Here is a 14475-nt window from a genome sequence, read left to right as displayed (position 1 = left end):
GAAGTTTTAAAGTATATTCAGCTGTACTTTGCAGGAGCAGTTTAAAGGGAAACATATATAGGAGTTCTCTTTGCTAATCCAGCACAGCATTTTCTTTTTAGTGAGTAGGTCATTTTTTATGCATGAAGTTGGTGCAGTTTGCGGAACTGAGCTTTTCCGAGCTGCCTGAAGTCTTTGACTAGTTTTGCTTTATCCCCTCATGCAGAGACGGAGGCAAAAGAGAAAGAGACCTTGATAACTATCATGAAAACCCTGATTGATTTTGTGAAGATGATGGTAAAATATGGAACAATCACACCAGAAGAAGGAGTTTCCTATCTGGGTGAGAGTACATACTTTATGCAACAGTGCTATTAATGCTATGTTCTTACTCTACCAACCGTGATAATCATATTCTCATCTTCCTTGCTCTTATGAGTCCTGTTTCAGACTTGTTCGTTCAAAATGTTAAAGCTGCACTTCTAAATGATCAATCATTCATTATAGCAATGTTGAATTCCATGCTGCTTTAATATTTCTAATGAAGGAAAGGGTTTTTATCAGATACGTGTTTAGAGGATTATTCCACTTTCACACCTGTGAAGCGCATTTGATTTCAATGGCTTTATGTCAGGGGAAGATTACTGTTTTGCTCAGTTATATTGAGGTGGATCAGGTACCTGCATTTTCCAAAAAGAGCCCAGCACTTCAGCACCTTTAATCTGTCATCTGTAAGTAGCTAGAGTAGACGGGACCTAATGCTATGGTCTTCTACCACGCAAAACTCCTTCCGTCTATGGAAAGCGTTACATCTTGGCACAGGAGTAGTTTTTGAAGCACTCTTTCCTGGATCCATTTTAGAGTCTGTGGCTGTGCAGATTTTGTAAAATTGTTATAATTTCCTGAAGAGGGATTTTGGAACAGCCTGGTTTTGGTTTTTTGCTTTGTTTTGTTTTCTCACACACCTCTCCCGGCTTTTACAAACTCTTTTATATTAACTGTTGATAGCCTTTCTAATTAAACAAGCAGAGCTACAGAAGAAGGGCTTATCTGCATAAGCTCTGCACAACCCTTTCATTTTTCTGAAGTCGTCCTGGTCTGGGTTAACCTGAAAAGTTTTTGTTTACATCAGGGCAATTTCTCAGCTTAATAAATCAGCCTGTCACAGAGATAGGACTGGCAATGATCTTTCATGACTTCTGCTGGCTTGTTTGATATGGACCATTGCAGATACATGATTGATTGATGCAACTGTAACTGTACGGATTGATTATCAATTACTTGGCTACAAAAAATCCAGTGGATCATGATTCACATTCAGTGCATGATTGCACCTCCTCTCTAAAGAATTCATTATATCTCTGACCAAGATTATCCCTTTATTTTCTGTGAGAAGTCCTTGAATTTTGGAATATTTGGACAACTTCTGCTACGGTTCAGCTCTTTATTTCTCCGGCTGCCTGTACATTTAAAGAAAGATGCGCATAAAGAAATGGCTGATTACGAGCACAGTGGTTTCAGTGTCATTCTGCAAATGAAGATAATATGGCTTGAGCAGATACTGCCCTCACTGATAGTGTTGTGCCAAAACTTAATAGGCTAAATTCATCCCTGACGCAAGACCACTCAGATAATGGAATTACACTAAGGATGCATTTTTCCTGCTAAAATTCAGGGCAGTTGTTCACATTGGCTTTACTTGGAGTAAATAAATACTGTAACCTTGGAAACAAATTGCCATGATGACATAGTACAGAGGGCAGGGATTAGGTTAAGAGTTTCAGAGGTCTGATTTAGTCTGGATTTAAAGTAAGACTATCAACTGATGTATCCAGACTCTGCCTTGCAAATGAGTGATTTATGCAGAGATGGATTTTGTACTCCATCAAAACAACTTACTGTAGTGGAAAAAGCTTTCTCATAGGTCTCAAGTTGCTTCTGTGGTCTTTTTTTAGACTTGCTGTTGAGAAATGACTTTAAAGCTGACCTTCATTTTTTGAGCTAATATTCTCAAATATTCAAGAACAGCAAGCACAGGAGAATCTTAGCTTCTTGCAGTATCCATAGCGTGGCAGCAGTTTTATTGCCATCCTTATTCAACCAGAAGTTACAACATAATATACCCAGTAGTACTTGAATAGGTACTGTTTCTTGGTGCAGTTTGGGTTAGGGGATTGATGCCCAGCTGTGTTTATTTATAGCAGAGAAAGGAATTAGTATGAACATCTGTCAGAGAGAAGAAACAATTTAAAAAATTGGCAGCTTTTAGTTGTTCCCTCAGTCCAAAATCAGTGAGCAGATCCCATGCTAGTTGGTGGAAAATACCTACTGGGTCTGTGCAGATGGATTATATCTTTTCTCTGTTCTATTACAGTAGGAAACTGCCTAAATTACTTTTCCCTGCTCTGTGGCTGAAGCCATGCATAAGCTATGTCCCTGAATTATACATTCAAAATAATAAATCATTTACTGAATCAAGTCACAAGCTTTTGTGCCTCTCACATGGATGCAGAGACAGTGAATTTGAAAGCATATACCAGTAACAGCTGGTTTGGGATTTGGAAACCTCAGCATTATGTCATCATCATTGTATCCTACTCTAGGGGAAAGTATCTTGCTGCTGCAGTGAATGATGTTATTAGGTTTAGCTTTAAGTTACAAAGGATCTAGCTGCAGTGTGGTGCAAGAAAAACACACATGCACACACATACAAATGCAAGGAAGAGGAAGTTCATGTTTTAATACACATATTCAATATTATGCAATACGTATTTAAAAGCTTTCCATATGCTAAATATAATCCGTAACACAGAACTCAGAAAGCCAAAAACAATGTATTCATATATATGAAAGAGGAGAAGAAGTACTGCCTACCTTTTACAGTATGTATTCAGAAAAGTATAGCTCTGGAAGCATTAAAGAGAGGCTGTAACTAACAGATAGAAAATGTGCGTTCAGCTGAAATGCATCCTATTTGATAATTGCCCTGCTGGTGCCAAAATGCCACTATCTTCTATCACTCTTTACTTTCTTAACTATGAATGCTGTATTTTGATGTGCTGGGAGCAAATTCTTCTGTGGAGTGAAAGCCTCGTGATATGTTTCTAGCCTGTTCAAAGGCTTTCAGATTCTTGAAAGCCTGTCTGCCCTCTGAAGACTGAAAGCTGTTTTAAAATCATTTTTTTGCAATTAAAAGAATGGACAAACCTTGTTGGTACAGAAAGCGTAAGGTAATTAATCATATGACACAGGAGCACAGTTACGCAGGTGGCTTGTGACTTAGATCCAGCTGTGGTATCAACCTACCCACCTATGGGTTGGTTGTCAGCACCCAGCAAATGCTGCCCAAACGGCTGAACTCTCCCTCCTTGCCCCAACCTGCCAGAGGCACAGGCTGTTATCACTGAACAGGTTGAGCATTGGGAAGGGCTTAGGACAGTTATTGAATTAATGATTGCTCTTGGCAAGGGTGCAGTGACAGAGTGGAATGAAAGAGTTGGAATCTCTCCACATAATGACCAGTGGAAAGCAGCAAGAAGCTTTCAGAGAAGTTATGACTGATTCAGCATAAAATATTTCATTATTCATGGCATTCATACTGTTTCTGTTGCATAAATAGCTGATACTGAATTTTCCGTGCAGAACTGAAAGGACTATATCCTTGGTGCTGAGTGCTTCAAGGGAACAAGTGCTGTTTGAGCCAATAGCAAAACTCACTTTGATTTCAGCAGAGCAGAATAAGGAACGCATTGCATAGATACTTGTACTGTTTGAATATTCGTTTGTGAAGAATATCATACTTTCCTTCATTTTCCTTCTGTCTGTTGAGTAGTGTCATGGTGGAGATTCACTCTGATAGCTTTTCTATCAGAGCCATCTATCACAGACCAGATAAATATTAAGGAAAAGCTTCATCTACACCACACAAAGAAGAGGAATTTTTTTGTGTGCTGAGTGACTTTTCCTGTGTACGCCAGGCTATCTGGCTAATTTTAAATTGAAAGCATATCAGTCCACTACCATCCTGGTAAAAGCTCTATTTATAGTAATTATGTAAACTATAGTTTTGTAATACATTTATTTTAATAATGTTGTTGTCAGCTTAGAAGCAGGAACAAATGGTTTCTGCCAGTTTGTTCGGATACATTTGTAAATCATCTCCCACTAATAAAGACCAAAATAATGAGTGATTTTTAGAACCATTCTAGGAAATACTTGTGATCAGAGCCTAGTGGACCATAACAAAAATAGAGCTTGCAGAAATGATAGGCAAATTCTGAAGAGGCACCAGTGTGTGTGCATGAATTCTTTTTACACAGTACATTGATTATATTCTCCTGCTTACAAGAGTAGATTTGTAGCAAATTTATCCATTGCCACCCCAACCAAAAGAAAGTTGGGTTATCCAATGAACTAGAAATGTAAATTAGAAATGTGCACGTGGTATTCTTGTGTGGAGTTCTCATTTATTGGCTAGTACATGTAGGACAAACTTTTGCCATCAGTACTTCTCTATCTCACAGATATAGAGAAGCTTCACCGTGATCCTGCATATAATGCATATTTTATCACATCTTATGATTGTGGTTGGTCGTTTTGTTTTCAGTTTCTAAATCAGGGCTTCTGTATCTTCTACAACTGAACAACGTTGGAGAAGAGAAAGAGGCAAAGGAGTGGAAAGAAAATTAAGTTTAAGCACTCTGTAGCTTTGCTCTTTCTGAGGGAGATCCCACTTTTCACCTCCTTGCAGTAGAGCGTTTAGCTTACTGGAGCCGCAGTGCACAACACATGGCCCACAGCAGACTGGTTGGGGAGCAAACCCCCCTTTAATTAGGAGGGAAAATAGAGAAATTGCTCCAGCTTCATCAGTATGCAGTGTTTGAGTCACAGCTGCCTCCTTCCATAGACCAAACCAAAGCCACCTCTCACACCGCCTCCCTTTGGCTCTGACTCACTGTCAGAATCCACACTCTCCCCCGTGACTGAGTAGGAGATTGTGTTGGTTAGAAATGGGCATGAACAGATGTCTCTGTTTACCTCTTCTACCCCCTCATCATTTGGTCTCCATGGACAATTGGAAAGAAGACCAAACTGCAAGACACACTAGCAATAGGGAGGTGGATGGTTCGTTGGTGAGCTATTGCCGAGGTATAGTGCGCTCATTAGTTTGGTCCTTTTCTAAAGTTACTGTTGGGATATTGTTTTACTATAATATTCTCTTCTGGCCAGACTGAGGCTGCATGAAAAAAATCCAGGGGAAATAGAAGAGGCGGAAAGTCCCCTATGTTGATTTTGAACATGCCCCTGCCTCTCTGGGCTAAGGAATGTGGAAGAGCTGTTCTGCCTCTCGCATTCACGCTTGGTACCCTCAACAGCTCCACTTCTGATGAGGGCAGAGCTCTGCAATTTCCCCGGCGTAGGCCAATGCATAGTAGACACAATCTGGCCTTTTCTCGGGAGAGGAGAACTTGTTTGAATACTGTGACTAATCTCTGAAGTTCTCATCAGCACAGATGCTGCAGGCCAAAGGTCTGATCCTGATATTTGTTTAGTTAGGCGAGAACAGGCACAAAGCCAAGAGCGTGAGGCAAAGAGCAGATCACAGCACAGACTGGCATCATCTTTCCCCTACTCACTGTCTCCAGAAGCAGATGCTCCCTCATGCAGACTGTGTGATTCGAAAGGGGTGAGGGAAGGTGTGGCTAAACCGGTGCCAGAGGCTGCAAGTGATAAATGGACAGTGTCATGTGGACTTTTTGTTCTTTCCTTCGTTTTGACCTGGGAGATGAAGGGCAATGACAGTATTTCATTCAGGGAACTGTTCATGCATAATACCTTCTTTTTCTTTTGTAATGTCCTTTTCTTCGAAGGGCTCTTTGTTGCTACGGTAGGTTTTCTTCATAAGCATTAAAATCTTTAAACAATTTTCCCTATCTGAATTTCCCTTTGGTGATTTTCCTTGCCCAGTATTACTTTATCATATGACCAATGCATACAGCTGCCAGTGGGAGTTATTTAATTTCAGGCAGCTCTCTTTTCTCTGCTATTTATTTTGTATCTGATGAACTAAGGTGACACAGATGCCGGTATACTGTACTGTTCTTAGGAAGATCAAGGACTCTCACATATCTGAAAAGCAGAAATCAGGGGTACCTCAGATGGGGGCAGTGGGCCGAATACTGAGGAGCAGCAGGGACGGTGTAAAGTATATATGAATAGTTAAACCCAAGATGACTTTGCATGGAGGTAAGACAAAAAGAGAGTGTGCAAAGCTCCCAGACAAGACTGGAATCTAGGACGTGTGTTGATCGCAGACCCCACTGCAACTTTATAGCTTTTCTTTCTGTAGCCTCATCCCATGCCTCATCCATGCCTGTCCCATGCTACTTCTGCATTTGCACAAACACATGAATGTTTTTTTGCCCCCACTGCTTAGATCTTACCTCCTATTTTCCCCCATTCAGACTCTCACTGCATAGAAAAAAAAATGGGTAGCTATGGTGTGAAAAGTCTGTGACAGCTAACCTCACAGTTCTTAAAAAACAGAACCACTACACACTACAGTAAAATGGGCATCACCTGAGGGTGACAGTATGTGTGAGAGCACGGTATTTCCAGTATCCGTAGGATCTAAATTTTCTCAGATATCTTTTTGGGAGAGATCCAGTAGTTTTAGTATTACTAATTCTTTTTCCCACTACATTACATGACTATCAAATCATGTGTACAAGAATCAAAACGAATATATTACGGTTCATTCCTTTGCTTATCACTATCCGCCCTTTAAATTTGCAGCCATTTCTTGCAAATATATTGCCTCTTCTTCCATTTCCCTTCGCTGCCTCCTCTATGCTTTCCCAACTAGATACTTTGTAAGAAATCTCCATCTCCTCATAGTGTCTCTTTTGACGAGTATATTGCTTAGTTCCTGAAAATCTAGGTTTTGCATCCTACCAAGTGGTTTGTGTTTCTAAAGGAAGGAGGGCAATGCTTTGATTTTTTTCTCACTGTATTTAATAGCTGCATAAAAAAACTTACTTTCTGAATTCAGTATCTCTCTGTTGACAGCTGAGCACTGAGACCGTAAGTTATGGTTTGAGATGATGATGTGGGTGCGGGGTAAAGAGGGTGTCACTGAACTTTCAAAACTAAGCTCCATCCCACTCCTGCAGTAGAGGCGGCTGTGTGCTGCTTCAGTCCCAAACCGTCATGCTTATCAAGTGCATGCTATCAAAATACTTAAAATGCATGCACAGGCCGTGTAGCAGCCTCAGGATGGGAAAGGACTGCACCACACAGCTCTAGGAGACCTGGAGTAATGCAAAGGAAATGCCTGTAGAATATTGAAAGGATAAATCGAGAAATAGTCCGTGAGGTAGGGAATTTAATAAGGACACTAAAGGAGACTTGGTCAGAGCTTTGTTCATGTCAAAACACCTCTGTTTAATTGTGTTTTACTTTTTGAGTTGCTTTTAATCTGATTGCCAAGCGATACTGCTGCTGTTTTATTTCAAATCACTCTGACCATCTTGCCTGTAATCCATTTCCAAGTGATGCCACTCTCTGGGCTTTGTCACCTGACATATCACTCCTCATGGCAGCGTTAGGCTTCAGACACACCATCATGACAAATCAGTCAAACAGGAATTTTCGAAAAGAAAATGCCATATCTTGACATGTAAGGCAGGGAGTTGGAAAGGAACAGGAGATTTGCAAGGCTGAGACACCCATCTGTAACTCCACAATGGAGGGATTTCTCTTGTTCATCACAGTTTAAGCAGTTTATGTGACATATGCATGCTACATATAGGAGCTAACTAAAGGTCAAACTCTGCTATTGGCTACATTGGTGAAAATCCACTGGGTATTGACAGTTCTTGGACCTGCACTCATGTAAGCTAAAAGGTGGATTTGGCCAAGGAATTAATCAGGTACGCTATTCCCCACAGAATAGTCACAAGCAAATGCTGAGGCGTCCTGAGTTTTGTCACAGATGGAAAAAGGCCTTGCAAGCTCTTAAGGATCATCTGCTGCAGGAGGCGGAAGAGCCCTGGGAGAACTGTGCTTTTTTAATACCCGAAATATGTGCATCTCACACCAGCAGTCATCAGCATAAAGCTTTCCGGCTGAAGCTGCCGTAGGGTATGAACTCATTAAGTAAACTCATTTTGTAGCTTTCGTTAAGATTGATTTCAGGTACCATGATGATCCCTTTTTCTCCTTTAATAAACAAACACAGCCTTTCTATGCTGTATGAAAACAGAACAGCAAAGCAGGTCTTTCTGCGGAAGTTTAATGACATGAAATCTCACTTCAGTCAATTTGATGAGGATAGAACGTGAAACTGCCTCCCAGGTGCAAGACAATTATGCAGATGAAAAACCCTTTGCTGGAAACTGTGCAAGCATCCGGAAAACACCATGAATCTGTCTATCTATAGAGAAGGGTCCGTTTCAGGTTTCCATTACCAATTCCGTTAAATACTCGGATGGGTACGTTAGTTTCCGCCTCTCTAATAAGAACAAAGTAATTTAATTTGTAGTATTTTTTCACATAGTGGCTTTTTCCATGGATTTAAAGGGTGTTACCGCAGTGCATTCTCCCAGAGTAAAGATAAGCATTCTGCTTTTATGCAATTCAGATTTTTGAATGCCCAACTCAAAGGACTTCAGAGTTTCGAAAGTCCTGGGAATTTGCATTTTCAGATGCAATTAATAGCATCTGTCGCTGTGTAGCGCCTGCAGAAACTGGGCCTCGGACGTCTCGGAATGCCTACTCAAAATAGGAGCCCTCCTGCAGCATGAATGCTTCAGTGAGTCATCCCAGATCAAAGAGCGAGTTAGAAAGTGAGGCAAGGCAGAAAGCAGATCGTCTGACTCCTGGTGTCTGATTTGAGTGATGAGATTATACTGCTCCGCGGAAAGCCGGCCGCCAGAGTGACCTATTTTACCGACGTAGGTCACTTCCATTAGCTCAGTAGTTATTGTTCTGTTGTTTTAATTAGTGCCATTTCAAATAAGTGGCCGGCTCTGTGGAAAGGTCAGTACCTTTCTGAACTCTTCCTCTGAAAAGATCACGTTGCTAGGGAAACGATACCGGAAAAGTAATCAATTCTTGTTAGACCTCCAAATACGACATGCAGTTGCTTAGCTGCTGGCCAGGCACATCTCAGTTGAGAAGATGACTCACTCCATCAGTGTAACTCAGAGCAAACATTGTTCAGCCCTGGCTTAGCCACATATGACAAGTACAAACATGTTTTGAAATAATACCAGCTGTTAAAGACGTTAGTTCTGAAGAGGAAAAAAGGACAATAAATCCTGTTCAAAAAGAACTGGGATTCTCTGGTAATGTTCTCTTTATGATACATATGTAGGTACGCCAGATAATCCCCATAAACACGAACAGGCTTACGTAGTTAACTCCTCTCTGTCACGCAGAAAATACACCTGCTTATGAAATCTTGAGATTCGTGTCGACGTGCCATCCAGCTAGCAAGATAGCTTCAATATTTCTCCTGTAAAATTTAGTCCTTATTAAAAGGCCTGTCACATAGACACGTCCATATCTTTACTGACAAAATAAAGCTTTGAAAATGGAATATAGTTGTTACCATACTCAGTCTGGCTTTAGTGGCAAAGCTTGGATCATTAGTGGTCAACATCGCCATGTTATACTTCATATACACATGTAGCTGTTCAATGCATATGGCTGGAAAACAATGCATATTAGCATGTGACTGTACTTGACAAAGTAGTAATAAATATTGTTTATTGCTCATATATTGAACTCAAATGAAATTGTTAGCCAAATAGAAAGACTCAGAGAAACTGTGGAATTCCTGATGGGATTTCTAGAAGTAACTGAATAATGGGGGAGTATAAATCCTATTGCCTTCAGTAGCACGTGCTGCCTGTGGATACGTGTACAACTTTTAAACACTGCAGTCTGTCAACATAACAAAAACATTTGGAAATATTATCAGTATGCAGACATTTAAATCTAAAGATGTCTAAGCGGGTTACAAATCGGTCTTGTGGAGTCTTGTTTTCTGCTAATACAAGCTTAGTGCAGCAGTGCCAAAATGCAGACACTTTTAAGACAGAACATGAAAGGCACTTATGAATCAATGCACTTACATATGTGTGGCATTTTAAACATTTAAATACTCCCATTTATTTTAAAATACTATGTTTACACTTAAAATTAAGCCTAATTTAATAGATTTTGCTGGATTAAGGTCTAAAATCAGCGACATTCTTGCATTTGCATGAATTAGTGAAGGAGAATATTAATTTGAATTTACAAAGGCTTTTAAGTTCTTAGCTGTATAATCTTATCCTAAAAACTGTGCCTCTTGCAACAGAGAAATCGTATATTCCTGCTGGAATACTAGTATGGTACTGATTCAGGATAAAAAATAGTATCTTAAGCTCAGCTGAAAGGGATGTTTACGGTCCTTTCAATAAGCTTTGGATCAAGTGATTAGTGAGGCTTCAATACCACCACTATAATTCTAGCTTGTTTTTTTCTTCTTCAGTATGTCTGATCCAGCTTGTAACCCAGCCCAGACCTGTTTAGTTTAGGGCATACGGCAAGGTCAGAAATCACATTAAAAGGATATGTACCAAATGAAAATAGTTTTCACAAAAAAACCCTAATGTGATGTAGAATTGACAGGGTGCAATCAGGCAGGGTGCCAACAAAAACTGCTTACATTTTAATTTTACGCAAATAACAAAATATAGAGGACTCAGGCAGACAGGATTACGTGATTTCGCATCAGATGGCAGGCAGAATTGCTTATGGTGATCTGCCATGAAGAGAAATGTGCTTGCTAAAACACTGATCTTTAGGTTTCAGTGCTGAGTATCTTTCTGATGGAAAAAGATGCTCCCAGCTGATGAGTAAAATGTTGGCCTTACACAGAAGATATGATCTAAAATATTTGCTAGCCCTGTAATACCTATTCTGCCACAGTTACCACATCTCATACTGAATATTTTAGCTGTTTATATAAAGGGAATATTGACAATTCAAAACGAAATCTCTCAAAAATACCCCACCAACTAGCTGACATGTATCAAATTTTGGGTCCATGTTTAACTGAACCTTTAAAAAAAGCTGATAAAGGGAAAGAAAATTCTACGCCATGTCCATAATATGACTGAGGAAATACGGCGCATTGTATGATGATCTGTATTTGTGAATATCTATTAAGTGTTGGGTTTTTTCCCACATAAGCATACACTTTATATCTGAAACGTCCATCTTGATGAAAAGGTGCTTTTACTTTCAAATTAGACGAGTTCAGCCCTGAAATTTGCATAGAAAAACATTTTCTAGACTTCTAGAGCTGTATATATGGCCACGGCTGTCTACTGGGTTTTCAGGTAAATGCTTGACCTCAGCAACTTTAAAAAATATTTGGTTTAAGCAGTTCAATTTACATATTTACTTCATCTAAATATAATTTAAAACCTTTTATTAGACTTCTTTTCCGGTGAAACCATATAAAATCCAGACAGATAAGCAGTTTGGGATAATATTTTCCCACCAGGATGAAGCACATATTTCATAGTCTTGTATGCTTTGTGAAGTTAATTAAACCCTTTCATTGCTTTCATCAGAATAAATTGCTACAGATGGCTATCTATATTTTGTGACTTATGTAACTTAAATAATTAGAATATATATGCACACATTTACTGTCTTTATGAATATTGGCTCTGTTTGGTACACCTGTCGTCATGATTTAGTTGTTCATTTTTTTTTAATAAGATTAATCAAAGTTCCATATAGCTATGTGTTTGTTCTTTAAGTGGTGGCTCTGCATTAATTCTTCAGAGGCAAGGATGAAGGCTGTTCTTTTAGATTTCTACTTACCATTCAAACTGGTGTTGCGGAGAATATAGTATAGATTCTGCATCATATCTGTTGAAGAATAACTGGGGTTTGGTTTTGTTTTGCCTCGATTTCTAGAAAACTTAGATGCAATGATAGCTGAGCAGACAAAGAAGAAGCTTGAGAACCCTTCCACTAAAACCAGAACAAAGCTACCAGCAGGTACCTATTCTACAATTTTCTCCAATATTTCTGGAATAAACAGAAATCTCCAATTCCAATATTTCTGGAATAACATATTTTTTAACCTATTCAGTTAAAAGCATGCTAATTGCTTTAGAAGCCAGACTGCTAGTTAAAGATGCAGTCCCTCGGGGACCAGTAGCCACGGCTTGGATGTCTAGACACACAACGAGAGGAATTTTTACTTAATTGTCCAATCTTTGAGAAGTATATTCACTGTCATTTTCTTCAGTAGAGTCCAGACATTACACATATACCAAAGCAAGCTGTATCAGTGCTTTTTAAGACTTAAATAATAATAAAAAATCATTCTTTGTCAACTTTGGATCTAGTGAATGCAAATTTCCTATCATTTTTCTCTGCACAAAGGAATGTGCCTTTATGAACTACATATTATTGCATTTTAGTCACCTGTATTCAGCTACTGTTTGTAAGAGCAGAAACGGGCATTCCTGTTTCCAGAGGTCTGGGGTGGAGATGACCTTTAGAAACCACTTTGAGCCAGACTCCAGTGAGGTTCTTCCTCAATCATCAGTCAAAATGTTTTACTTCCTGAAGATCGTATTGATGTGATTTAGAAGTGCTTTTGGTACATTTGATACGAAATTGCTCTTATTGTTATTTCTTTAGACAAGAGTAGTGAAGAAGCAGACAGTACGAAGGAAGAAGCAGCTAGAATGGAAAAGGAATACGAAATCTCAAAGGATTCTACAAAAAATGAAGAACAAAATGCAGCAGGGAACAGTGAAGAGCCCAGAGGTACAAAATAGCCATTGCTTTTGCTACATATGTACGCTCCAAGTGATTGGAATCTTTTCCTATCTTTGGTATTGTTTTTCCATTGTGTTAGCATAAATATCTTCAGTTTATAGTTACTGGGAGTCAGCACGCAACAGCTTGATTCGGAAATGTACTCGCTTACTTTTAAATATATGAAACTACATCCCTTGCTGAGTAAGGCCATAATCTTTCACAGAATTCATAGCCCCTTTTGAGAGCAACATGAAATGCGTTTTGATACAGTAGTGCAGAGACATTTTGCTTCTTTGCATCTGTGGCTTTTCAGTGAAATCAGATCATCAGGATATTCGATATTCTGAGTGAGCCCATTGATTTCTCTAGTTTGCGTTAGAACAAGCTGGTACTGAAAGGTACTGAAAAGTTCCGCAAAGTGAAACAATTTGCATTACTCACTGCCAGAGGTTAAGGGTCATCAGCAATTAATCTGTTTTACACAACTTGGAAAACCTATTACAGTAAGTTAGTGTCTCAACAAGCAAACTTAGCACAGTAGTAGCTTTATTGTCCTAGCTGCCTCAGCACGACACATAATGCCACGTGCTGTGCCACATTAGCCTGTACTGGCTGAAGTCGCTCTGTCCACGGGGTGCAAATCAGCTGGTACATCTCAAAACAAATCTGCAGAGGACACTGTGCCTCCTTACACTGCACTTCAGAGCCTGCGTCCCAAAGACCAAAGACAAGCGCCGCTATACTTTTAACTAATCTTGTATAACCAAGCATTTCTGGGGTGTCCAGCACAGCCCTCAGATATTTAAATACAACTTTTTGCCTCTCTCAGCTTGTACTAGAAGTAAATCTTAGAAGTGGCTGGTGTGTAAACTTATAAGACAAGAGTGGGTTCATTCTAGGTCTGTGTGTGGGTGAAGAACTTACTGAGGGAAAGGAAAGTTGGAGAAATTAGTTTGGCAAGTGACGGTTACAATATAGTGCTTCAGGCTCAGCCACATCTTTTGGTAGAGCGAGTTCCATAGTCTAGCTGCATCTCCAGAGTAAGTTCTCCCTCCTGCACACAAAAACCTCCTTCTTCATCAGCAGTTTATTGACAAGACTTGATGGACTTTCTTAGGAAGTGATGTATAGGCAGGAGATTTGTCAGGTATGGATGCTGAACTTTTGAAGGAGGATGTTTGTTGGGGCAGAAACCTTTCAGTGGGTTCTTACTGCTAAGGATTCAGCATAAGCACCTATGTTCTGTAGTCGGTTGGTTTAAAAAAATTGCTTATAATCTATTTTGCACTGATGCTGTTTTATGCTCGTACTTTTTTTGGATGCATGTGTTTTCCCTGCAAAATGCTTGGTAAGGAATTGCAGTAATCGAGGCTACGGTAGATTGTAATTCATTGGTCACCTGCTTCAGTCCTGTGGGCAGCGCAGGCGTGTAAACTATCAGCCACTCACGGATAGAAGGTGGCATTTTTTCCAGCAGTGGTTATTTGAGCATAGAAGAGGAAAATAGCTCAAGATGGCCGTCTAATTTCACAGTAAAGAAAAACTGTCTCAATACCTGTGGGAAGTGATAAATAACATATTTTGCTTGTCTATTGAAGATCTGTCTGTTCAGTTTGGTTCAGGTTATTTTCCTTTACCTTCAGAAAAATGTTCAGC

At 39.6% G+C, this 14475-nt stretch overlaps 1 protein-coding gene across 2 annotated transcripts in view; it reads left to right on the top strand.

Annotated features, from left to right (window-relative positions):
- The window catches only part of SCG3 (secretogranin III), a 29629-nt gene that overhangs the window by 6590 nt on the left and 8564 nt on the right, over nt 1-14475 (top strand). For both annotated transcript variants that reach the window (XM_076347771.1, XM_076347770.1), the window contains exons 8-10: nt 206-322; nt 11962-12045; nt 12697-12825. In XM_076347771.1, coding sequence (XP_076203886.1) covers nt 206-322; nt 11962-12045; nt 12697-12825 — 330 coding nt within the window. The remainder of the gene's footprint in view (nt 1-205; nt 323-11961; nt 12046-12696; nt 12826-14475) is intronic.

Source organism: Aptenodytes patagonicus, chromosome 10 (genome assembly GCF_965638725.1).
Source record: "Aptenodytes patagonicus chromosome 10, bAptPat1.pri.cur, whole genome shotgun sequence".
In the NCBI taxonomy this organism is placed as follows: domain Eukaryota; kingdom Metazoa; phylum Chordata; class Aves; order Sphenisciformes; family Spheniscidae; genus Aptenodytes; species Aptenodytes patagonicus.
The sequence above is the reverse complement of the archived record's forward strand: the minus strand, read 5'-3'. Positions and strand labels throughout refer to the sequence as shown.